We start from the raw sequence: 26518 nt of genomic DNA on the forward strand, positions 1-26518 counted from the left end.
GGGTGCCCCACCATAGGATCGCCCGACAGAACTCCTCGTCGGGGGGGGGGGATCCTGTCCTCGAAGCCGCCCCTCGCCTGAAACCAGCGGGCATCAAGGAATCCTGTAACGGATGCATCCGAAGTCTGCAAAGGGGCACAAGGTAGATGCACGAGGACATCATCCCGAGAAGGGACTTGATGGACCTCACCCTGGCCACGTCCGTGGCGAACAGGCACTGCACCTTGCCCAGGATGGTCTTGGTCCTCTCCTCCGAAGGGGAGGCCAATTGCTCCACTGTATCGAGCTTCGGCCCCAAAAACAGTGCTACTTGCGATGGAACCAGGTGGGATTTGGGGTAGTTGATGGCGAACCCCAGCTCCGTGAGCAACCGGACGGTCCTCGCCGTATGATCGACGGCGAGTTCCCTTGACCTTACCCGGATTACCCAGTCGTCCAGGTAGGAGTAGACGTGCCAGGCACTTGGTGAAAACCCTGGGTGCCGACTTTAATCCGAACGGTAGGGCTCTGAATTGGTAGTGGCGTCCTTGAACCACGAACCTGAGGAACTTCCTGTGCCTTTTTAGAATGGGGATGTGGAAGTAAGCATCCTCCAGGTCCAACGGTGATAGGAAGTCGCCTTCCTCCAGCTGTCCCAGAACGTTCTGGAGGATGACCATCCTGAATTTCTGCACCTTGATGTATTTGTTTAACCGACGCAGGTCCAGGATGGGGCGCCAACCGCCTGTCTTCTTTCTGACGAGGAAGTACCTTGAGTACACTCCGGAGCCCCGGAGCCTCCTGGGGACCAGCTCGATGGCACCTTTCTTGACCATCGCCTTTACTTCCAACAGCAGTTGAGGGACGTGATTCTCCTTCCTGGCCACGGGAGGAATGCGAGGGCACTTCTTTAGGAATTCCAGCGAGTGCCCGTTGGCCAGAGTGTCCAACACCCAACGATCGGTGGAGATGGACTCCCACACTCTGACGAACTTCGTCAGCCGGCCTCCCACCGGGGTGCTTCGGTGGCCTTGCCGCCTTGGCGCCGACGGCGGGAACCCCCTTGCTTGCCGCGACCTCTGTAGGCCTCCTGGGAAGAGGAGCAGGCCGCCTGGCGGTAAGTGGAGGAGCCACCGATGGATCCTTTGGAGGCACCCTGTCTGCCTCCGGGGCTCCGAAAGGGCCGTCGCTGCTGAAGCACCCCAAGGGCCCGGGCCATCTCCGAGTCGGTCTTGATGGCCTGTAGAGACTCATCCACAGCCTTACCAAAGAGGTTGTTGCCGTCGAACGCCATGTCCAACACTCTGGTCTGGACGTCCTGGCGAAAGTCTGTCGCCTTGAGCCATCCTCGTCGTCGGAGGCAAACTGTTGCCCAGTTGGCGAAATCTGGTATCGGCAATGTCCGTCCCCACCATTATGGCGTGATCCGACGCCACCTCGCCCTCCTGCAGAATTTCTAGGGCCTCCGCCCTTTTGTCATCAGGCAGGAAATCTAGCTGGGGAGCTATCTTGAACCAGAGCTCCCTGTCGTAGCGGGCCACGATCGCCAAGGCATTGGCCGCCTTAATCGTCGTTGCTGCCGACGAGATGACTCGTCGTCCCATAGAGTCCAACTTCTTGCCCTCGCTGTCCAGCGGGGAAGTGGAAGTTGAAGCCGCCGCGCCCGCTGCCTTCTTCTTAGCCGCTGCCGAGACAACCGAGTCCGGCGTGGGCTGGGCCCTGAGGCACAAGGGGGCGGCATCGGGGACTCGGTACCTCTTGGCGGGTGTCGTGGCAGGGTTCTTGAGGACAGCAAGCCCCTCGTCCCAGATGTCGTCGAGTAAAGGCACCGCAAGGACCGTCTTCCTCTTAGTCTCTCGTCGTTGGTACAGAAACCCCTCCTTTTTCTGTTCTTCAAGACAGAGCTGGAAGAGCTCGGATGCCCTGGTTATCATGGCGTGGAAAGAGCCAACTTCGTCGGCTGGGGACGCCCGCGGGGGGGTGACGACGGGATGTCCGCTGTGTCATCGCCGCCGTCATCGTCAGTCCCCGATGCCGTATCCTCTCCCGGTGAGGGGGATGAGGGGTCCACCGGTCTCGCAGGCACGAAGGGCGGAGCGGGGTGGACTCTCCTCCGCTTGTTCGGAGGGCTTCCCCATGGGCCTTGTTCTGGCTCCTCCGTCGGGGTGCGTGGTAATCTCGTCCTTATCTCGGTATATAAGGATTGGATTGCCAACAAAATGGCCGCCAAGCTATCCTGGGGCTCGGGCAATGGCTGTGACGGACGGGATGGCCGCTCCACTGGGCCCTGTTCGTCGTCGTCGTTGCTATCTTCGATCACGTCAGCAGGGGCCGTCCCCTGGGATCGAACCTTCTCGAACCTCTCGTTGAGGTTTATGAACCTCTCGTTGAGGCCTATGGACCTTTCGTTGAGGCCCTTCACGGTCTCCACCAGTTCCTCCTCAGAGGCTGATTCCGAGTCTGTAATGGACGCCGCCCCCCCCTCTTTTTCAGCCGGGTCTTAGCGATGGGCTGGAAAGAGGATTCCCTCCACGGCGGCAGGGATACTCTGGGCCCAGAGGCCGTTTCCATTGGCGTAGTCTCAGCCCGCTCCGCCAGGGTCGCAACGACCACTTCGGTAGAGGCCTTAGCCGGGTGGATCAAAGCCCTCACCACCTTAGGTGTGTCCTGGGCCTTCGCCTTGGGGGGAGGGTCAGCGCCTCGCTGCCCCTTCGAGATCGACCGGGTCCGCTACAGCGGCCTACCCGGGTTCTCGGACTTCCTCTTCCCCGAACCGGAGCGCTGGCTCGTGGTCAAACGTGCCGGGGAAGTAACGCCCTGCTTGGCAACCGAAGAGCCCGACCTTTCGGCGCTCCCGCAGCCTGCGGACTTGCGGTGCTTGGCCTTCTGTTGGGCCTCCGTCGCCGGGGCGCCCTCAAAGGACTTAGAAGCCCGCTCAGACTTCTTCTTCGCCTTCTCACTTGCTGTGCCCTTCTCCAGCGAGGTGGCGAGTCTGGAACGACGATCTTGTTTGGTCCGTTCCAAAAGGTTCTTGCAGAACGCACAGTCCTTCTCCATGTGCGTCTTGCCCCTATGGAGGCAGTAGAGACATTGCGAATGCTCGTCCTCCTTGAAAACGTCATAAGATCCGCATCCAGGGCAGTTCCTGAACAGCTTGGCTCCGGGCGTCGAGCTCATCCTTGTCCTGGGCCATGTCCGTTGAGGTAGGCCGCAGATCTTCCGGAATCCTCCAAGAAGTGTAAACTCGACGAAAACTTCACCCTTGAGGGGCGTAGAAGAATTCCGAAACAGGTCCCCGTTATCAGAAGTAGAAACGGTGGAGCTTAAGGCTCGATTAAACCGAAAAAAATGAGAAATTCTCCTGAAAAAGCGTGAAAACGCAGTAAAAAAAAAACTCGAGAGCTAAACACGAGGACTCCCAACACTTGAGCGTGCGGTAAAATTCTGAGGATGGCTGCCAGAGGCGGGGCTTAGGGAGAGGGCAGTCATTGGCTGGGGGCAGTATGACCCAGAGATCAGTGATTGGTTACTACTAAGACAGATCAGAAACGAAACTGATACTGATTTTTTCTTTACCGAGGATTCCCACCCTGACGACGGGGAATATTCATGAGCATGTGAATCCATGCCAGACCCCATGCTGGAGAACATTGTTTCACCTTCTTCCGGCTCGGCTTCGAGAGTAAGCATCAAGTATCAACTTTAGCTTCTGAACGATTTCTAGCAGTGAGAGACCCCCATATATACTAGTTGATCTACCATTCACTCTGCTGAATCACACTCAGGCAACCAATCACTCAGAAGGGCATTCAGGCAGTCAGTCAATCAGGCACACGGTGCATTCAGGCCATTCTCCATCCAGACACTCAACACAGAATGTGGTATTGGACAAGTACTCTGCCATTAAGCACTACACACTGCATTCATGTATTCATACCAGTTTCAGGCAGGGCGGTCTCTGTGTCAAACACCAGATACTAGACTCCCATAACACAGAATGTGTATTCGTCACACACTCGCATTCCCACAACATACGGTCGTTTGGAAGGCTCCAGCCAGTCTGGTCGGCACTTCCCCACATGCCCAACAGCCAGTCAGGGCGAAGGGACACAGTCCGGGCTTCCTGGGACTTCAGGAAAACCAAGGTAACAGGTGAAGGACGGCAAGAGGCCACGGGGGCCATCTTGTCTCCATCAGGAATCCACTGATTCCAATGACAAGGCCTGGGCATCCCAAAATGGAGGACACTCAGGGCACCTGTCAATTCAGCACAAAGCTGCCACCAGCCCATACCCAGCTCTGTGGGCCACACAAAGGTGCCCAAAAAACAGACACTAAGAGTACAGGGTTGTACTCCCACCCATCGGTGCCATAAGGTAACCCCAAGGGTCTGTTCACCAAACCAAATACAGGAAGAGCCGCACCGCCAGGAGTCCCACATGAACTCCTGCGCGGAAAACAAGTCAGAACATATGATAAAAAGCAATAAATGACAAGGATTCAGAGGCCCTGTCCCTCTGATGCATTTCCAGCACCACAGTCGTACCACCCAGACTGAGGTTAGGGCATCTAATCTCCCACGAGATAGACACCCTCATCCAGACGGTCAACATACCTTCTGGAAAGGCCATCTGCATTATCATGACTCTTCCCTGGTCTATGCTCTATGGTGAAGTCTAGCCCTTTCAGGCTAATGGACCACCTGAGCAGTTTCGGGTTCTCACCCTTTATCTGCATAAGCCATTTAAGGGGCTTATGGTCTGTTTGGACCTTGAAAGTAGACCCCTTAAGGTAGAGTCTAAAACGCCTAAGGCTCCAAACTATACTAAAACATTCTTTTTCAACAGTAGCCCACCTAAGTTCTCTACCCTTGAGCTGTCTACTCATGAATAGGATCGGATGTTCTCTTCCTTTGTCATCTAACTGGGACACGACAGCTCAAATTCCGGTGTCGCAGAAGTCAGTTTAAACGATAAAGGGCTTGCTGTAATCAGGCGCACACAACACAGGTGCCCTAGACAGACTTTCTTTCAAGCCATTGAAGGCCCTCCGACAGTCTTCAGTCGAATTAACCTTCCTCGGTTAGAGGTTCAGCTATGGTTCAATAGTCCGCCACGAAATTGCGATAATACCCATTGAGGCCCAAAAAAGCTCGCATCTGGGTTTGAGTAGTGGGAGTCTCCCAGTCCAGTACATCCTGTACCTTACTCGGGAGAGGTTGGATTTGGCTCCCTCCTACCTCATGACCAAGATATGTCTCTTTACCCTGAGCTATCTGGCACTTGGTGGCCTTGATAGTGAGGTTAGCCCTTTTCAAGGCCTGCAACACTTTATCTAAGTGAGTCAAATGCTCCTCCCAAGTGGAACTGTAGATAGCGATGTTGTCTAAGTAGGCCACACAAAAGGCCTCCAACCCACTGAGTGCATGATTGACTAAAGGTTGGAAAGTGGCAGGAGCATTTTTCAACCCAAAAGGCATGACTCTAAACTGGTAGAGCCCCTCAGGTGCTGAGAACGCAGTCTTTTCCTTGGCATGGTCCGTCAGAGCTATTTGCCAATAGCCTGAGGTAATGTCAAAGGTGCTCACAAATTTGGCAGCCCCTATGGTGTCCACCAGCTCAGCAGCACTGGGCAGTGGGTGCGCGTCAGTTTTGGTGACGGCATTAAATCCTCGGATGTCCAGAACCTCCAATCCTTGGTACCTGTCTGGGAAGTTGCCTTGTGGACAAGGACCACTGGACTGGACCGGGGACTGGTTGTGGGTTCAATAACACCCAGACCCAACATCTTGGTGACCTCAGCTGGATGTGGTTCCTAACAGTATCTGACATACGGTAGCATCTGCTTTTGACAGGCACACTGTCACCAGTGTCAATTTTGTGCCTGCACCACGGTGTAAGGATTGGTGTTAGTGAGAAGAGAGGCATGCCCTTTGCTCCTCTGTCGTCCGATCTGGAGTGAGATCCACTCCCTCCACTGAGCCATCCTGAGGGTTGTTATGCAGCAAATCAGGAAGGTGCTCACTCTCATCCTCTTCTTGCTCTGAAGCCAGCAAGAGACATGAGACTTCAGCTCGCTTATGGCAAGGCTTGAGCCTGTAAACATGGAATACCTAAGGGGCTACCCAGGGGGACACCCATGTCAACCAGATAATTGACCTCGCCCATTTTGGAGATGATCCTGAAGGGTCCAGTCCACTTATCTGCCAAAGCTCAGGGCTTAATGGGCTCCTTCACAAGGATCTCCTGTCCTGGAGTCCAATCTACTTGCAAGGCTTTAAGGTCATGCCAGTATTTGTTCAATAACTGGCTGGCCTTGAGTTTCGCTGTCGCCTGACCCATCATTTGTGTCATCCTACGCCTGAGGCCCAACACATAGTCCCCCACTTGCTTGGCAGGACCTGGAGGGGTGGCTTCCAAACCTCCTCTGATCAAGGCAAGAGCCCCCCTCACTGGATGTCCAAAGAGTAACTCAAACGGGATGGAACCAACACCCTCTTGAGGTACCTCTCTGTAAGTGAACAGCAGACATGGCAGGAGGATATCCCATTTCCTCCTTATGGGCTCTTCCAAAGCGCCTAGCATGCCCTTGAGAGTTTAATTAAATCTCTCGACCAGAATGGTTTTCATGTAACTCGACATGAAGTTGGAACCTCTGTCAGAGACAACCTCCTTACACTGCCGCCAGTCTTGCCAGACAATTGACAAGTTGGGCAGGTCTTGCAGTGGGACTCACTTATTCTCCCATCTGGGGCCAGTAGAAATAGGCAGAGAGCCTCTGCTTAGTCTTCTTGGTACCAAGATGACCAGCCAAGGGCACTTCATGTGCCAACTGCAGCAGGAAGGGCCTGTAAACCTGGGGTACCACCAACCTCTTGAGGGCACCAGGTTCAGGCTTAGTGGGCTCACTAACAAAGAAGTCACCCTCCCAATAGATCTGGAATGTCTTAGGCACTTCTCCCTCTGCCTGGGACAGTGCATAATTCCTCAGACCCTTAAGAGAGAGTGGCACTCTCTCTGACCCTAACAGAGGTCTGCCCGGCAAGGTCCCCCTTCAGCCAACAGGCATTGAAGGTCGGGTGGTCCTCCGGGTTGAGTACCTCTCCCACAGGAGGGTCTTCTGGCTCTTCTCCCACGGGAGTTGAGGTTTGGGTCCCCACTGGATCCAGCCAGGCCAGAGCATGAATCCCAATGGGTGCTGCAGGAGCAGCATGAAGAGAGAGGTACCCTTTCACAGAGGCAACCTTCTTGCTCTTCCTTTGTCATTGTGACTTGGGTTTCCCTGTCGGCAAGCGTACCAGATTCGCAGCCGGACCTGGTATGACCTGTGATCTGGTGACCACCGCAGCAGCCATGGGTAGACCATCCGAGATCATCCCCATTTCTACCAAATAGTTTCCTAACAAAATGTTAGCAGGCACGTTGTCCTGAACCAGGACAGGAAGCTTTGCTGTCTTGTGTCCAATCGTAATGTTGACTAAGGCTACAGGCGATAATTTGGGAGGCCCACCAGCCAACCTGATGGTTCTCAGAGGAGCACCTACAAAGTCCCTTGGCTTGAGCAGGGTCCTGTCCACCACTGTCATGCTCGCCCCAGTGTATCTCAAACCAGTAAAAGGCTGGCCATTCAAGAGGACACTTCTCAAAAACCTGCTGGTGTTTTGTGGGATTGTTGCCAGTACTTCTGCGTACTGGTCCTAGGCCCCAAGGGACACTAGGGAAATCTCTACAGGAGCACAGAATGCGATTCCTGTAGAGGAGGGGAGGGCAGTGGCCTCCACCTCAGTTACGGAGTAGGGGTAGGGGTAGGTCAGGCTGACACTGACAGCCTGGACTCCAAGTGCCTTACCTTTACACTTGGGGTGACCCCTCTTGTGGTCCAGAACCCCACAGTCCCAACAAGTGCCAGGAATGAGGGCTACATTACTGGAACCACTGGGTGCCTGCTTTGCAGCTGATGGACCACTACTCTTGCTTCCAGCCACAAAAGACTTATCCCCACTAGATTTTTGGGTATTAAGAGAAGAAGGTCTTGGTTTACTCAACTGACTGCTTCTGGGACTCCTCAGCCTTCTGAGAGGTCCCTTTTCTTTGTCCTTGTCCTTCCCACTGGACACTTAGGAGACACCCGGTGGGAGACCCACTTGTCAGCCAGCTTGGCCAGCTTAAAGGGATCTAAAATGTTCTGGTCAGCAACATATTGACGCAGCTCTGGTGAACAGGCTTCTGAGAAATGCTCAAAAAACAAAAGTTGCGTCAATTCAACAAACGTTTTGACTTTGTAACCATCAATCCACCCAATCATGTTCATGTGCACAGCAGTCACCCAGTCAACCCAAGACACATTTTCTCGTTTCTTAAATTCCCTGAACATTTAAAGGTATCGGGTAGGTGTATTGCCAAACTTCGCAATAAAAGCAGACTTCATGCACTCATACTAACTCCTTTCTTCCACACTCGGTTATAGAATGCAGTCATATCCAGTCTGAGGCACTCTGCCTACCTAACAAACACTTAGCCCAATCTCTCTTGTCAACATCATGGATTCCGCAAGCCATCTCAAATGCTTCAATCCATTGAAGGATATCAGAACCCTCTGCATACACACCCACCAAATCTTTCGATACTTGGTGGCTGGGGATCTGACACCCTCAACTGGTTTCGCTGAAGTCTCCACGCTACCTTTCTCCAGCTGAATAGTGTCCCTATCTTTGAGTGCTACTTGTGCCAACTCCTCTTTCTTCAATTCAGCTTCTGCTACCAACTTTTTGTATTGAAAGGCTAACTATTCCCGTTGTGGTTCCAGTTTTAAAAGTTCAATCTTCAGGGCTTCTCCCTGAAGAGCAGTGCTAGGGGTCGGAACAGAGGCAGGAGGACTGGTGGCGTTCCCAGAATCAAATTCAGTAACAACCCCAGGGGTGGGAGTCCTCATTGGTTGCAATTCCCTCTTCAAGAGCTTCACAATCAATCTGGTAGTCCACCAGGGCAGCTATCAGTTCAGCCCTAGATTTATCTAAAAAGTCTAATTCCCTGGCTTCTCAAGCACTCTGGAGAGCCTCTAAGCTCATCCGAGTCAATTTACCATTCACAATAGATTCCATTGCTTATAATGTAGTCATTTTGTACACAACTATACGCTGATTCTAAAAACCATAAGCATCCCACCGCTGCCACCAGTGTAGAGAAACGCACCGGTGGGGGGCGTCTGTACTCCTGCTCTCTAGACGACAGAAGAGAGGCACAGAGGACCCCAGCCAAGATTCTCTATTGGTGGTAGCAATGGACTAGCAATCAAGGCCTAGCTTCTCAGAAGGTGATGTGGGCTGGTTCTTATGGACAGTAGTTGTCATGTGCCGCAGGCCATGGCGCTTATGGTCCCTGTGCGACTTGGCGGTGGCCACTGTAACGCCATCACGTTGTTTCAGGCTGCCTCTGCAGCGGTCTAGTGTTCCATCCGCAGTGTCTGGAGAAGCATTTAACCTCTCCGCCCCAGAACGCTGTGCGTTGCAACCGCTTTCGGTCAGCCCTTTTGCTGCTCGTACTTCCTGGTTGCGTTTACGCTGTTTTTCTCTCTATCTCGCTTCGCTTACCTCTTTCTCCGGTTCCCGTCTCGTTTTGTCCTTAATCCCCACAACACCCCTTTGGGGCGCAGTTCTTTCCTCTCTCTCCTTTTCCCGCTTCAGCTGTCTGTTTTGCTTTCGCTTTCCCCCCTTTCATTTCCCGCTGCCTGCTCAGTTCATTTACTGTGCTCCCACTCTCTGCTACAAAAGCTGTTGCTGTATCCCAGTTCTCACATTCCGCCTTTGGTGTGTTCCACTGCTCTGTCTTACTGCGGACACTCCAACGTGCGGTACTTAACTGCTACATCATTTATCCTGTGGAGCCCATCTTCCACCTGGCACTGCGGCAGCTGGATCTAAACTACTGCCTCTGGGGCACCTTGGGGTGTTTTGTGCCTACCTTAGGATAGTTCCCCATCCAGTCCCTCACGGGAAAGGAGCCCCAGTTTGTGCTGCCACGCAGCTTTCACTGTGGCTTCCTCCCCTGTGAGATCTAACCTGCTAAAAAAAAGAAGGAAGAAAGAAGGACTACCGAGCCCACAGACCCTTGGATTCTGTCACTTCAGACTCTAATCCGTCTGGTGAGGAGGAGGAGGAGGGAAGTCGGGAACTTTGGGGGTTCAGCCGCACAGGGTTGACAGTTTGCAATGCCACAGTCCAAGGATGGCCACTGCAGAGCAGCTACAGGAGCTGATAGCAGCGGTGCAGACCTTCTCTCTAGAGGTTCAGAATTTAAAGACGGAGAACAATGTGTTAAAGCAAACGGTCACAGTTCGAGACCCTAGACCGATCGATCTGCCACCTATGGTGCTCAGCTCCCGAAAATGAGATGGTACTCCAAAAAAGTTGAAGGGGTTTCTAGATGCTTGTAGTGTCTATTTCACGTTTAGGCCGAAAACGTTTAACACGGATCATGCCCCTGTAGGGTTTGATCTCAAATATGTCCGGTAACGCCCTGGCATGGGCAACCCCGCTTGTTACTGCTACTGACCCGGTACTTCAAGATTGCGTGGCCTTTGTTGCCTTGCTTAAGCAGACCTTTGAGAGACCCAAGATCACCTTTGCCACCTGCGAGGACCTCCTGGATGTACGTCAGAGCGAGGCCGATGTCCTTTCTACATGATGTACTTCAGAGCGAGGCCGATGTCCTTTCCTACATTTCTACTTTCAAGCGGCTGGCAACAGAAACGGGATGGCTCGAACAATCACAGTTCGTCATATTCAGACGAGGACTTCGCAAAGAAATAAAAGAAATCCAGTTCGACATAATTTGAGCTGCACACTTTCCGCTTATTCTAGGAATCACTTGGTTACGGAAACACAATCCCCGTATTGACTGGTCCACTAACTGTTTGAGTTCCGAGTCTTTGTTCTGTAAGAAGAGCTGTCTGAACAATATGACCTACCTGGAGGCACAGGCTCATTCCGTCCCTCCGGACAACACCCTTGCACAGTTAGTTTACTTCTTGAGACCCAAAGGGGTTGGTGAACAAAAACGTTGAAATGAAAATAACTCGTTAGACATGGATTAAACAAGTTTGACGATTTCAAACACGTGGCCCTTCCATAGAAAAGGCACATTCGCACCCAATAGCAATGGCTTTGTGTGAATGTTGTATGTGAATGTTGGCGAGCTACGGGATTTATACCAGATAATCCTTAGTAAAAACTAAGCAACTTAACACAGCCATATCGTAATTTGAATTTGCACTTTTATAGTGCTTAAAAACATGTTGCTCCATAACGCATGAAAACAAGCATTACAATCACACAAATACAACTCGCAACAATCCCAATAAGAAGCCCAAGTTTATATAGTCACCTTCTACTGCACTCGCTGTGTTGCATTCTTCAAAATCAATGGATCCTTCAAGAAAAGAAAACAATATTTCAAAATCAGTGATCAAATAAAAACAGTATAATGTCAGAAATCACAATAATAAATAACGGTTAAGAGCATAATCTATTAAGTATGGACAATAATGCTTTAATAAAAAAGCCTGCACTTCATTTTTCTGTATTTATTGTACATATCTTGAGCTCTGAGGCAGCTCACACAGCACAGCACCATGTACAGAGGAAAACCTTGTACAATCAGACATGTGGGCAGTACATAAGGTATGGGAGGTAACTGGAAAGCTGACATGGGACGGGCAGAGCCAGAAGCACTAGCCAGAGCTTAAGTGTTTGTTTTTCATATTTGTATGTTCGAGTAGTACAGGGGATGGGTATTATTGTAACCAAGAAGGCCCATGAGCTGTGGGGATAGCAGTCAGAACAGTGCCATTAGGATGAACCTAGCTTCAAATGGTAATCAATACATGCACATCCACAAGAGGGTAATTTGTTCCCTGCAGGTAGTATTCACACTGGTACTATGCCTGGAACGCATATGCACTCCATGGCACTATTTCATTGATGCTGCACAAAGGAGTTTGTGCGTGCGCCGAGAACCATGCAAATTAAACGGAGATCATACCTTTTTTCAGATACTTATCATCTGTCTCCCATTGTTGAGCAACAACGATTTACGGATGTACTCTCGTTTGCTGTTCAAACGAATGATTTCTTGCTGAAAAAAAGCAGTCTTTGCAGTAGATACCGGACATTAGGTAGACCACTTTAGCAATGCTTTTAGGGCACACGAATGAATAAAGGGCAATGAGCCAGAAATGGTGATAGTCGACTCTGCACTGGATATAAACCTGCAGTGGTATGGTGAGCTGCATATGGTTTAGGACACAAAAGGAAGTCTAGAGATGTAGTAACTTGTCTGAAAGGGGGATATTGTTTATGGATAATTAACCAGTCCTGATAAAAAAAGCTGTGAGGAGGAGCTTAGGAATAGATATCGAATTGTATATGGCCGGATATCAACTATGGCCAAAAATTCCACCAAGTGGTCAGAATCACATCTGATAGAAAACAAGAACAAAGCCTGAGTTGTCTATGATGTCACTCTGAACCGCGACGTGAATTATTTCCTCCTTGGTTGATAGTCGCCCATGTAAAATGTTATGTTGTGTAAGAGTGTCTTTCAGCCCATTCCAGTGTCTGAGGTAAAGCAGGGTCTCAAGGTTCTAATAAAATGTCATCACGCGCAAATGTATTCTGTTGGTGACTTAGCTGATGTATGAAGCTGGGGTTACCCCGATTACGAATAAAACCTACAATTACATGAGAAGACGACTCCTCGGTTACTACGTGCGTGGCGACTGGGTGACGCAGTAACCCCAAGTGCAGACGGCTGCCAGAATGTCGTGCGAGTGACGCAGTCGTCGACTTGGCGTGTAGCACAGCTGATGGCAGCCAGATCCCTTAATGAGGTTCCGACATGCGGCGGCAGAAACAAAAATCCTCAACTACATCCGGCTAAGACGCAGTCAGGCGGGAGGCTGACCAGAGCGGAAAGAAACTGTTGCCGAGCAGAGCAGCAAATCACCAATGACCATGGTAGGTGCTTGAGTGATGGAGCAAGTACGGTGAAGGGCAAGGAGACATATCGGCAAGTGGTGCTATCAAGTACCAGAAAAGCGCGCTAATAACGCTCACTGAGATGCCTGTATACAGCCATATACGTCACGCAGCGGTTGCAGCGCCATATCGAACCAGGCAGGCGTGACAATACGAGCCTCTACCTGGATTGGAAGTGTCAATGCTGTACCAGGCAACATTGACAGCATATCGGGATCGGATGATTCAGTGTGCACGTACAAGGAAGAAAGAATGCATTGCTGTACTGGAAAGTCTGTGATCACGTGAGGTGGTGGCCATCTGAGAATGAGGCAGGCTTCACAGAACAAGAACCTACCTAGAGTTAGGGCGCCATCCGGGAAGCAGGCAAATTTGATAGCATATTGGAAGCAAATAGCTTTGAAGGCAGAAGGCGGAGGACAAAATACACGGAAGGGAAAGGGGCATGACGGTGAGACATGATGCAAATTGAAGAGTGCAACACAGAACAGAATGATGCTGTCATAGCACAGAAGATACGTGAGCAAGAGACAACAACCACTAATTGCAATTTACAAGTGATTGCACAGACATAGGCATATATAAACAAAACAAAATATACTACAAAGATTGTAAGGTAGGGGTAGGGAGGGAGGTGGTGTGAAAAAATGCAAAACGTGGAACCACTAACAATGTGTTTGGTGAATCCAGGGGAACCTCCAGTACCTTGAGAGGATTTGCTCAGGTTTTATTTTGTGGCATGGGGGGGGGGGGAGAAAGCTTATCCGATGAAAGAAAATGCTCTACATTCATGTGTCGCTTGGGAGCGGAGGTGGAAAAGGATTGTGAAGAAGTTACCTGATGTTGATGCAGGTAGTGAAGGTGGAGATGACAGAATGGGTGAAGGGGGAACTTGTAAAATAAAGTGTTGAAAAAAATGGATGCACAATTTAGGAAGCAGACAAATATGGCGTTACAAAATGAGATGAATCCGATGAGGTCATCACTTCTTTCCGGGGTAACCTCTCCTCATGTGGCCAGGGGATGGCAGCCGCTAACTAATCCTGACCCTGAGGGTGGATATTTGAAGGAGGATCACATGAGAGGAGGCAGCCCTCAGGGGGATGACATCACATCAGGTGAGACGTTGGATCCCTGCCAATTAAGGGACCCTAGACCCCCTTTTTAAAACCCTAGGAACACTCCCATCTCTAATGAACTCAAGAGATGTACATTTAAAAACCTGAACAAACATGAAGGAGAGAGATGCTGCCTGTCGCCCGTTCGTTGCTGACCAAGGGACTGCCTAGCCACAGGGAGGACCGTGGAGCCACCCGGCTCAGGGAGAAGGCCAAAGAAGGAGGACTGCAGATGCGGGTCCACCGGGTGTAATCTGTGAGCGGAAGAGAAGGAGAGACTTCCTAACGGTCACAGGAATCAGAGAGCAGCAGCCACGCCTCCCGAATAGGGAGAATCGTTTGGTAGCCAAGCGGGAACCGTGGAAGTCATTCAGCGAAGCAGTGAGCCTGTAAAGTGGAAACGGGACACCAAAGCGCTGCTTCCAGTCTACTGCGAGGGAGCTGACAAACGCCACGGAAAGCTGATGAGTCCTCAAGAGAGATACTGGGACACCGGGGCACTTTGGCAACATTACCGAACACAGATGAAAGCAAGTGGAGTGAATGAAAGGGAATATGAGACCCGATATTTCCAAAGGAAGAACAATAGATTGAACGTAGCAAAGCTAAGTTTGCAAGTGTGTAAAGCGAATCACATGAGAAACCCTGGCAGGAGTGTATACCAGGCAAAGTCAAGTTTCTAAGTGTGTAAAATCAAGCTGATGAGTAAAGTTATGTTAAAGTGGAGGAAAGCCTAGCAGAGGAGTATACCAGGTATCCTACAAAGTTGGGACTTTTTTTATTGACCAGCAAAGTCCATGGAAGACCCACATCCTTAAGAGTTTAAAGAATATCAAAGAGAAAACCAGGGGAAGGAAGCAATCCTCTGAAACTGTGATCTTTGTCCATTTGAGATCTTTTGTGTTGGAGTTAAATCGTTCTATTGAGACTGAACATTTGTGCAATTTCAAGCCCAAAGACATTACCCTTAACACCTTAGAGTTACTTTTAGAATATGAGGGCTAGGATGGGATTTCGGACATAGGATGTTTTTGCTCTGGACATCTTGACATAGGACGGACCCTTAGTTTTGGTTGAGGTAGGGAAACCCCTCTTAGACTAGGGACAACCCCCTTGTATCTAACTGTGAGCTCTCCGCGTCTGCATCCCATTCCTGGTTCCTCACAAAAGGTATACATTTTTTTTTACGAGGAACAGAATGTAGGTGAAACAGTCGATGTGTTTATAGCAGATTTGAGAAGGTTGTTAGAATCATGTGAATTCACAGGGGTGGAAGATGAATATATAAGAGACAAGGTAATGATGCACACATCAAACCCTATCATACAGGAACAATTATGGCAAGCTAAAAATCCATTGTTGCAGGAAGCATTGACTATATTAGTATGGAGCTTACAAGTAAATTTCTGAAGGAGGTTAATGCCAAAGCAGGAAAAGAAAACATATAGATTTTAAGTGAGAGGCGGACATGTGAGGGGAGTGTAAGACAAGCATGGTATCAAGAGATGACACAGACAACAGAGTATGAATTCAACAATAGACTCTTTATTAAGTATCAGGATGAATGTAATGCCCAGCATGCCCTATAACTGTGGTGGTAATTACCCTACGTAAAGAAACTAAGGAAAGTATATGTCCATAAGTCTAGAGCTGTCTGTGTCAAAACCTATGCTTGCCCCCACGTCTCATACAATAATATAGTGTAGGAATATTCCAACTCAAAAAGTGCTAAAAAAAGGAAGTCTGGAGCAACATTTAGCTCCCTTCGCAAGTTCAGGATACAGTTGCAACAGTTTTAGGTTTCAAATGTTCTTTTTGGACTTAGGGTTCCCTTCCCAAATATTAAAGTACTGGTATACCAGAACAATGTTGAAAAGGAGCTCAGCGTTCCCATCCCCAAGCTTAAAGTGCAGCTTCACAAAATCAATGTTTCACACTATTCAGCTTTACCTTATTTCAGGATGGCTTTCACACTTTTCTCTGCTTTGTTGGGGCTTCCTCAGCTAGGCGCAGTTCACAGGCCGCATGACCCACCCATTACAGGTCATGCAACCAGTTGCCCATGTCCAGCTTTCTGTCATCTGGGTGGTTTACAAAGGCTCACAAGTTCATAAATTGTCAATTTGCCTTCTTTCTACTTCTTTAGCTCTGCCTTTTGGGAGAAACCAGAGGGTGTCTCAGACTAGTCACTTGGGATCTGTCATCCAGGTGGCCAGGGCACGGCCATCGCTATTGGATCCAGACCCTGGGGGTGGACCAGTGCCAGAGGATCACCTGGATGAGGGGCCCCAGGTGAGTGGGAGTGGAGCATCCAATGAAGAGACGCGGTATCCCCTTCCCTATTTTCCTATTACCTCTTGCCATCCCATACATTATCTGGGAACCTTACCCTCCTCGGCCCCCTTTCCTACACAAACACTACTACATGGACTGAGCGCTCTGGGGGAAGACAGACTCACACCCAAACATTCTATGCAACATGTCCCAATCTCAGGGTCAGGCAATTACCCGTAATGACTCAAACCTAAATCCGTTACCTTTCCCGGTACGAATAAAAGGCAGAGCATAAGAGCACACTATGAGCAAGGGGAGGAGAGAGGCGAAAAAAGCGTAACAGAGAAGAATTGTCACGCTGGCGACTGGATGAAGGCAGAAGACAAACAGGTCAAGATGGGGCCACAAGCATGGAGAAGCCCTTGCCCGTATCCCCATGTGATTGGTCAAACCTGAACAGTCGGTTAACAGCTGTAGCAACAAAGTATTGCCGTCCTACAGGCGCAGACTGGCGCAGGCCCTCCTGTGTGGTGAGACGAAGCAGGGAGGAGCTTCGGCCACAGAAGTATCGTCCTTGGCTCAAGAGAAACAGACGCTGACCATGCAGCTCAGTGCAGCTGGTGAGTTGGATGCAACATTGCGATACTGGTTGGCATTGAATTGAAGGCTTTGTGCGGCGATAAATTGAACTGTGCTATGAAGTGGATGAATAGAGAATGCTGATGAAGGCCTGAGGAATTGATCCTTTGAATCTAAAATAGAAGAGATACATTGTGACAGAGTGGTACAGCGCACGTGTGTGCTCATTCGAAGGTCTCTGGAAGGAGTATCCCGAAAAGATGTTAAAGCAGTGAAATGTGAAATTATTGAAGTGGTCATGCTCCAGTAAGACGGAAAACCGTGCACAATCGAAGGTTTTTGAACTTATAACCTTGGCAAAAAGGAACACAAGCTTGCGCCCGAACGAGGGGAGTCTCTGCTGTTAAGAAAAAATAAGTTATGTGAAGCATTCTTTAAAACACAGGGTCTGAGCCTGGCAGAAGGGGATCTATCGTGTATTCTGAGAGAAGGGGAATTCAAGCCCGATTGAGTGAGATTCCATTGGGAAAAAGAGAGCGAGAGGTCTGAGCCAAGCTGAGGGAGACCAGGAGAAAAGAACGTAAAATGGTATTAGTTGTTATATATGGACTAAGGCATTTCAACAGAGAGGGACTTGATACAAAACCAAAAGACGCTATACTGAAAGGTCCTGGTGTGCCTTGGAGGCTGCTTCCACGTGCCAAAGAAGTCAGAGTGTGCTACAGGTGCTATATTGTTCCTCCTTGTCACATGCTGAAACATGGGGAAGGGGGAGTTACAGTTCAGCAGTCCTGAACTACCACGTTACCTGGACCTTTTTGTTTATTACACACTATTTTTACACATTGCAACATCCCACACCCCTTTTGTTCTTTAGAGTAGGGTTTGGCAACAGGTTTCTTAGTATAGGCCATTGTTGATTTGAGTGGACTCGACTAGGACAGCGTTTTCTTTTATTTGATGGTCGTTGCTTGCTCCCATCGTTAGAATTCTGTTTAGCTAAGCGTTTCTCCAACCCATGCAAAGTTCAATAAACACCCTTAAACTGTACTTCATTGTGTCTGTCGTACATTTGATACCATGCCTTCCTCACACTTTCCAAAAAGTGTACTTTGTAGGCTTTCATTTTTACAGCCTTCCTTTTCTTCAGCTTGTTTTTGCCCGTTCGGCACTTTGCTCACACTTCGCTGGCTACCCTCGGCTGCTCATCCACAGCTTTCCTTCACTTTCAGTTTGTCCCTCTGCTTCAATCGAGGCTTTCGAGAATGTGCCTATTGCACGCTATCACTCAGATACAATGTAACTCAGTCTTTCTCATACGAGCACCAGGTTTCTCGCACCTCTTTGAAACTCACCAGCATCCTTCTCCTCTGTTTCCTAATTACAATGGTTTCTGGGACTTGATGTCAGGATCAATAGACACTTCTATTCAGAGGAACAAGCATTTCCTGACTATAGCGAAGGGACCGCCACTTTGCAAGGCTCCCTTCTCCGGTTCCATGGAAACACACAAAGACATTCTGTTGGACTCTGCAGTCCTTCAGTGTCTCGGCGTCCCGTTCTCCTCTGGCCTCTCAGGGGATGGGCTGGCCTTCAGGCTGCTCTCTCTCATCTGCTGCTTTCCTCTCTCCTTTTATGCACCAGTAACACATCAAGGGCATTCAGGTGTGCTTCTCTTGGTGGTTTTGCAAGACTCTAATTAATCAAATTACTGGGACATGCCTGACCTTCATTTCTGCAGTGTTCAAGCTCCCTCTTCTTCATCCCAGTACTATAATGGGGTTTCAAATAGGAAGTGTGCATTACTCTTATTTGTCTCTTCCTCATCTCAGTACCTGAAGAAAGATTACAGGGGATAGCTGGAAAGGACTGACAATATCCTACAAAAGCTGAGGGAGGGTCTGATATGTCCGTGTTACATGTCTAGCCTTCAGGTACCCTCTTCTCCACTCCCCAAGCCCCCCCCACGCAGGTGATCCTCCCTCACTAGTCCACCCCCAAGGTCGGGATCCAAAAGCGATGGCCCTTCCGTGGCCACCTGAACAGAAGATCCCTGGGGAGTAGATGTGAGAGTATCCTCAGTTTTCCAACAGGTAGGAAAAGATGAAAAAGGTATATGTTTTAAAAAAGGAAGTGAAAAAGGGAGAGCTCAACCACTCCAAGATATAAAGAAGGGACAATGTGCAAGGTGTGGGTTTGAAAAACATACGATGACTGCGCAAGAATGCCCTTCAATGAGTGTAACATGCCGTAAGTGTGGAAAAATGGGAAAACCCATGGGGTTGTGCAGCACAAATAAGACCTGGGAAATAAAGTAGAGGAGTGTAAAGTACTTGAATGAGGAAAAAGAGGAGTAGTGTAACAAGGTTAACATTGTGGTTACAGTGGAGGATGAGGAGGGAGATTACGTGCCGCCAGAAGTGGTAATCAAATTGGCGGAATAAGTTGTGAAGATGTTGGCAGACACGATAATACCATGGAAGAATATAAAGAGATTTGGGCAGGGAGGGAGCATAGTTTGCATGGTAGCAATATAAGCCAAAAGCATATGGTGGTGGAAGAATTGAGGTGATTGCTTTTGACGAGAAAACGGCAAAGGCAAAAATACATATGGCAACCAAGAGCGATTGTCTGTTTGGATGGCGACTTCACATGAGACTATGGATGAAATTACACTCAGGTAAAAAGGAGCAGGAAGGGAAGTGTGACGAATCTAGCATGACTTCACCAACTCGCTGGAGGGAAGCTTCTCTTAAGTGGCCAGGCAAAAGTAGAAGCTACCAGACTCTAACCCTGGGTGAGTCCCATTGTGTGTACTCATTGTGGACCCTTTACAAACTGACCACCTTTTGAGACTTGGCCTAGACCTCTCACTACTGCTACCTTGAATTAGTTTGGCTACTGCTCCCAGGGTTGTCCCTGTCACAATATAGGTTGGCCTTCTATACATCTGTCCACAAGGCCAGAATATAGAAAATCAGTCCTAACAGTCCGTGAACCCCCAACGCTGGAACAGGGGCAACAAGGAGTTGGTGTGCAACTCCAACTCGTAGATTTTGAACCCCAAACAGCTCAGCTGGTCCACTTCCACATTGCTGTCCCCAGGAGGTAGATAGCTGAAATCCAAACCACCTCCGTCAGGGCCCACTCCCAGATCGATGCTGCCTCCATGCAGAGGAGGGGAAGGGGGGAATGGGTGCCATCCTGCTTGTTCAGGTAAAACAGTGTAGTAGAATTGTCCGCCCTGACTAAACAGACCTGTCCCTGATGAGGAGCAGACACCCCTTGAGGGCCGGGCCCACTGCCCTGAGCTCGAGCAGATTGATATGCAGGAGGGCTTCCGCCCTGGACCATGCGACATGAATGGCTTAGCCCTCCAGAGTAGCCCCCAGCCCGAGATGAGTCTGCCATCACCACCAGGGTAGGCTCCGGTCGGGTTAGGGGGCTCTGACTGAAAAATTGCTGTCCATCAACCACCAGTGAAGATCGGGCAGAAGGAGCGGTGTTATTGGAATCCTGTCCAACTGGGACCCCGTCTCCTGATGCCAATTGGCCGCCAGGTGGAGGCAAGCGTGCTGTACAATGAGGACCCTGGAGGCCATCCGCCCCACAAACGTTCTGGAACCACCATGCAGTGGTGTTCGATTTGGCTAAAAAGCGCCCTATCGCCTTGCGTAGGGAGAGGAGCCTCTCGGGCGTGGGAAACAAGCGCTGAACAACCATGTTCTAATTCACCCCTAGTAAGACCAGATCCTGGGAGGGGCGCAACTGTAACTTCCTCTGGTTGAGGGAGAACCCCAGCTGATGAAGAATACCTGCCAATCTCTGGCAGGAGTACATCACCCCTTCGGGTGACCCCGCCCTCACCAGCCAGTCGTCCGGATAGGGTGATGGCCCTCCAAGCGGAGCAGACCAGCCACTACGTTCATCAACTTCACGAAGACACGAAGGGCCGAGTTCAGGCCAAAAGGCAGCATCTTCTACTGGAAGTGCTGCGACATAATCATGAACCGCAGAAACCTCCGATGCAACTGGTAGATGTGTACATGCAGATAAGCATCCTTGAGGTCTAGGGAAATCATCCAGTCCCCTGCACACAGAGATTAATCATCTTGAAGTAGGAGTAATCATGTTGAAGCGTTCTAGCGGTAAAGACAGATTGAGAAATGATAGGCCCAGGACAGCCCTCAGCCCAGCCTGGTTGTTCTCGAGTACTGCAAAAATCTCCTGGAGTAGAAACTGGAGTCCCTGTCTGATTGAGGAACTGGTTCTACCGCCCACCTTTTGAAGAGCGAAAGGACCTCCCACAAAAGAGCCAGAGACCCGATCCGACCAAGAAGAGGAGATGATGGTGGAGGAAAAGGAAGAGGAATACTGAAGCCCGTGGAGACTATGGATAGGATCCAAGGGGTCCTGGAAAAGAGCCAGTCAGCCCCCCACTGGAGAGCTGTGTTACCCGACCATGACATCACTGTTTCTTAGCATCAGGGGCGGGTGCAAAGGAGGAGGAGCGGAAAACCTGCACAAAGTCCTCTGCTGCTTCCTCCTTTTATCGCTGGGCGACCTGTCAGGCCTCTGCGTACCGTGGTCCTGGAACCCCTTGAAGCTGGTGAAGGCGCAGGGTTTGAATTCGGTCCTGCTCAGAGACTGAGGGAAGAATGTCTGGCCTGGCTTTTTCAGGATGGCCAAGGACTTGGCGGTCTGAGTGGAGATTTTCTTCATTGTCAACTAGTCATCAGTTGACGAATGAAAGAGGTCCATGCCCTCAAAGGGCAGATCTAGGATTCGCTCTTGCATGCGAGATGAAAATGTAGTGGCATGCATCCACGCTGTCATTTTCATCTCGACATCCAGGCAAATCTTCCTGCTGGCTGTGTCGATGTGGTAGGCCAAAGACTCCATGAGGTCCTGCATAATGGCCCGGGCATCCGCCAGACAGGACTTCAAGGAGGCTTACCTCTCCAAAGGGAGGTCAGGGAGAAACTCCCTGAGCTCCCGCCACAGCTTCTGGTTAGTCGCGGGTATAAGGGTATCCACGTTGGTTTGCTGCAGATGCAGTACTGAAATGGCATAACAGCATTGGCCCAAAGACTCGAGGACCTTGTCCGCCTTGGAAAGACAACTGGAGGTGGCTACCGTGGAGGAAGACAACCAAGACGATGGTTTAGAATACAGTGAGGCCGCAGCCACCACTGAAAAATGTGGCTCAGTTGGGAGGCCAGGAGGATTGGCTCCCCATCTGCCAGCCGGAACCTGCTGTCCAATTTCTTTTTCATCTGGGCGTTGGCCCTGAGCTTCCCCCAGACCTTTCTCACCACCTGCAGGACCTCCTTCTGGAGAGGGGTGCCAGACCGGCTCAGTGCGTTTGCCCAAAACCTCTGCTAGCACCCCCAACTCCTGGGGGGCTTCCTCAAGCACAGGGACCCCCAAGAGATCTGCCAGGCCCCAAAGGCATTCATGAAAGGCCTTAACAGATGCAAAGGGTTCATCGTCCTGGGCGTCCTCGCCCCTCTCGTCCCCCTTTTTTTTTACAGACCAAGGAGAGTCCCGGGACTCGGACACAGGTGCCAGCGGGGTCCTCCCCCTGGCCCCAGTTCCAGAGCCATAGAAAGATCCAACGGTTGTTGTGGGGAGGCGTAGGTGGTACAGGAGGAGGTGAAGGGGTCTGAGCAACTGGGAGGGACAGGCAGTGGCAGCGGTATCTCTGGATGAGCAGGCCGAGGACCCAGAAGAGGAGGCCGGGGGGGCACCACCTGAGGGATCACCTCCTTCACTATATCCTTCAGGAGCCCTGTCATCTGAGGGGAACGCATGAGGAGTAGGAAGCGCTCAAAGAAGTGGTCCTCACTAGTTGCCAGATCCCTCGGGGCCCAGCCTTCCAAAGCACTGGGCCTCCGCTCCTGGTCAAAGCTCTGAGACACCTTAAGCGTGTAGCTGTAAGGCTGCGATTGGCAGATAAACCCCTGAGGAGACCAGATGTCTGTACCATACAGTCCGCTGCCGCTTCCAGAGGGAAACGGAATGGAGCCTTCTTGCAAGGCCCATTCAATGGGCAAGAGCACGAGCAGGCCCTGCGTCAAATACAAAATGGCTGCTGGCCTAGCAGGCTCTACCACGTGCCTATCCACCATTTTGGAACCGTGCGCCACTCCCTGGGCAGAGAGCATGAAGGCCCTGAGACATGAGAGGTCTAAGACATGGGAGGATACAGCTTGGGTTTTGCACACAAAGCTGAAGCGTCGACCACAGAGATCACTCCAGTAGATGCTGAGCCCTCGGCCGGCTGGCCGCTAGTCGTGCTGGATCATGCCGAGGACAGACTCTTGGAGGTGGCACCAGATGATCCCTTACCCCTTGGGGTCGAAGAAGAGGACGAACCTGATCGCCCTTCTGAGGAAAGCTCGGTGGGGTACCTGAGCCCCTTGGCTTGAGACCCAGTGCCTTGACTGCTTTAGGTCTGCCCCCGGAGCACCCGGAAGAGCCCCAGGGCTCCTAGGATTGGGAGCCGGTAGCCTTGGAGGCCTCAGGCCTGCCAGAAACTGAATCAGAGGAACCCTTTGCCTATGGGAACCCCCGGTAAGGAGTTGCCACGCTGAGGAGTTGTGCTGAACAGAAGACCTACCTTGTCTTGATGAGGTCCCCAAGACAAAATCCTAAAGGTGCACCGCAGGAAAAGTGTGAATATCTCCCTCCAACTCGACAACCGATTCATCAACGCCCTGTGACCGAGAGCGCTGAAGGCTGTGCACGCATTTCACCGGTGGTCAGGCCCTAGGCACTCAGGACAGACTACATGAGGGTCCGAGCAGCCACACAAGGCACATCTCGTGAATCCTCCTGCAGCTGACATGTGCCGGGGGAGGCAAGGCACTGAAGGGAGGTGAAATAAGATTGAAAAATAAAGAAGGGGAGCAAACGGAAAGCTAAAAAACTCTCAGCGCTGGCTGCCAGGTCCGACACCATCCGAGTGGAAAAAGGGACTGAGGGGAGGTGCCGGAAGGCGGGCCTCAGCGGGGTGTTCCCACGTCTGAGGCCACACCCCTGCGCGCTGTACTAAATATAAAGTGCAAGCTCAATTTTTCGCTGCCAAAGGTTCCGGTACCGTCCCCATGTTGGGGGATGCCCACAAGGATGGAAGAAAGGCGACAGGACATGTGAGCATTTTCCTTTGGTTGCTGACATCCCTACACATTTTATAGATCTAGTTGTGAGGGCAAGTATAGGGTTTGGACACAGATTCCGAAGTTGAACTCTTTCACTCAGGCTTTCCTTAGTTTTATTTAGGTAGGGAAATCCCACCTTACCATAGGGCAAGTTAGGCCTTATTCCATCCTGAAATTTAAGTTAATAAAATTGGTTGTTTTGAATTTGGAATCGGTTGTCTGTGCCCTTCTTCATGATGCCTTCACACTGGCAGGAGTGTATAACAGGGATAGAAAGAGGATAGATTTTGAGAAAGTGATTGTGATAAAGTGACATTCAAACTACCAGAAGGATTCTAGGGGAAGGGGAGCCCCTTTCCTGGTGGAATTTATTTTCTGGTTTTGCACCTTAAGAACTTTACGTTTAGAACTTTGAAAGAAAGTTACAAGTATCAGAATTCCCTTGTGCACATTATATAGTTTAGAGTGTAAGGGTCACTTTAGGATTTTTGGACACAGGACGGAGGATGCTCTTTTTTCAACAATACTTTTTATTAAGCATTATAACAAATGAAAACAGACACCGCATTGTAAATATCAACAGTGGCAGTCCGCAACTCCCAAATCAACTCAACCCGCCCACCCCCGGGAGTCTGGGCCGGTAAGTGCTCCTAGTCCGGCAGGCCTCATGCCCTGGGCCTGCAGAGGGCCCACCAGTCTCTCAGTACTGTAACCAGCGCGTGAGTGGAGGCATTCGGGTGAGGGCAGGGTATTCTGTAGCGAAGTCCATCCATGGAGCCCAAGTATTTGTGAAGGGGCCTAAGTTCCCAGAACGAATTGCTGTGATTTTTTCCGCTGCCACCACTTCCCAGCATTTATACCACCATAATGAGCTTACCGGACCCTCTGTACTCTTCCATACTCGGGCCAGAGCAATTTTTGCGGCTAGGAGCCGGTGCGAGCACAGTCGTGACATGTGTCCGAAAACCAGAAACGCCCCTCCCCCCATTTCACCAAAGAGAATGACCCCCAGATCCCAAGGGATGGATAGACCCGTGATTTCTTTGACGTGACCCACCACTTCCCTCCAGTACTTCTCCGCTTTAGGGCAGGACCAGAGGAGATGGAACAGGGAACCTTTTTCAGAACAGCCTCTCTAGCAGTTCGGGGAGATGCCCGGGTTGAGTTTGTTAAATTGGACCGGTTTTGTATAATATCTATAGCAGATCTTGTAGCCGCTTTCTTTATTCGTGACACACTGGGTGCTTTTGTGTAACCTGGACCAAATTTTCCCTCATTCTGTGACATCTAGCTCACGTCCAAGATCCCTCTCCCATTCCACCATGTATCTCTCCTTAGTGGCCGGGTCGGTCCTATCTAGGAGTTTGTAGAGTGAGGACACCTTCCCCCCCTGGCTTTCGGAGCTGTAAGAGTGAGCTCCAGAGCCGAAAGGGCTCTCGCCCCCTTTTCCTTCACCACCCTATTTGAGGCCCAATGCCGGAGTTGGGAGTATCGAAACCTCTCTACTTCTGAGACCCCGAATTTCTCCTTGCACCTCTCAAATGAAAGGGGGTGCCCCTCCTCCAGGAAGTCAGATAGGATCCCATATGGTGAGATTCCAGGGGTGAATTCAGGATTGTTCCACCAAGGAGTCAGTGGGCCTAGCCAGGCAGTGCAACCCCATTTGTGGGCTGCGGCTTTCCATTTACACACTGTGTTGCTGGTAGACGCTAACGGGCCTTGTATACCCTGAACTTTGATAGGCGGAGGGTGCGGGAGGTCCGCTAGGGGCACCGGGCTCCAGGCCTCTTCTATGTGCCTCCACCGGGGGGAATCTGAAGGGAGAACCCAGGCGAACGCATGGGACAACTGTGCCGCGAGTGCATACCTCTGCACATCAGGCCCCCCTAGGCCACCCAGCTCCCTCCCCAAGAGCAAGACTTTCTTCGCTATTCTGGGCCTTTTCCCTCCCCAGATGAACTTCTGGACATTCCTTTGCAGGGCCATAAGTTCCTTGTCTGGGATATGCACTGGCAGGGCAGAGCAGAAGTATAGCAACCTAGGGACCAGGTTCATCTTCACCGCAGCTATGCGGCCGAACCACAAGATTTACTGCGCTTGCCATTGTGCTAAGTCTCGTTTGAACTCGCCTAGAAGCCGAGGGAAGTTGCACTGGTATGCTAAAGATGGAACTCTGGGGATCCGGACACCCAAGTACCCTATGGAAGAAGCTGCCAATGGGACTGGGAGGACCTGGCCCAGGCCCGCCTTCTGCAGTTTGGTGAGGTTAATTGACATTGCTTCCGATTTGTCGAGGTTGACCCTAAACCCTGAAAGCTGGCCAAATACTTCGATTTAATTCCAAAGTAAGGGGAGCGAAGGGATAGGATCAG

General features: G+C 50.5%; 1 protein-coding gene across 2 annotated transcripts in view; it reads right to left on the bottom strand.

Moving 5' to 3' along the window:
- FCHO2 (FCH and mu domain containing endocytic adaptor 2) overlaps positions 1-26518 on the bottom strand; it is a 1284287-nt gene that overhangs the window by 767268 nt on the left and 490501 nt on the right. For both annotated transcript variants that reach the window (XM_069627506.1, XM_069627507.1), the window contains exon 9: positions 11361-11405. In XM_069627506.1, the coding sequence (XP_069483607.1) occupies positions 11361-11405 (45 nt within the window). The remainder of the gene's footprint in view (positions 1-11360; positions 11406-26518) is intronic.

The sequence above is a fragment of the Ambystoma mexicanum genome, chromosome 6p, assembly GCF_040938575.1.
Source record: "Ambystoma mexicanum isolate Mex_15411 chromosome 6p, UKY_AmexF1_1, whole genome shotgun sequence".
NCBI classification, from domain to species: domain Eukaryota; kingdom Metazoa; phylum Chordata; class Amphibia; order Caudata; family Ambystomatidae; genus Ambystoma; species Ambystoma mexicanum.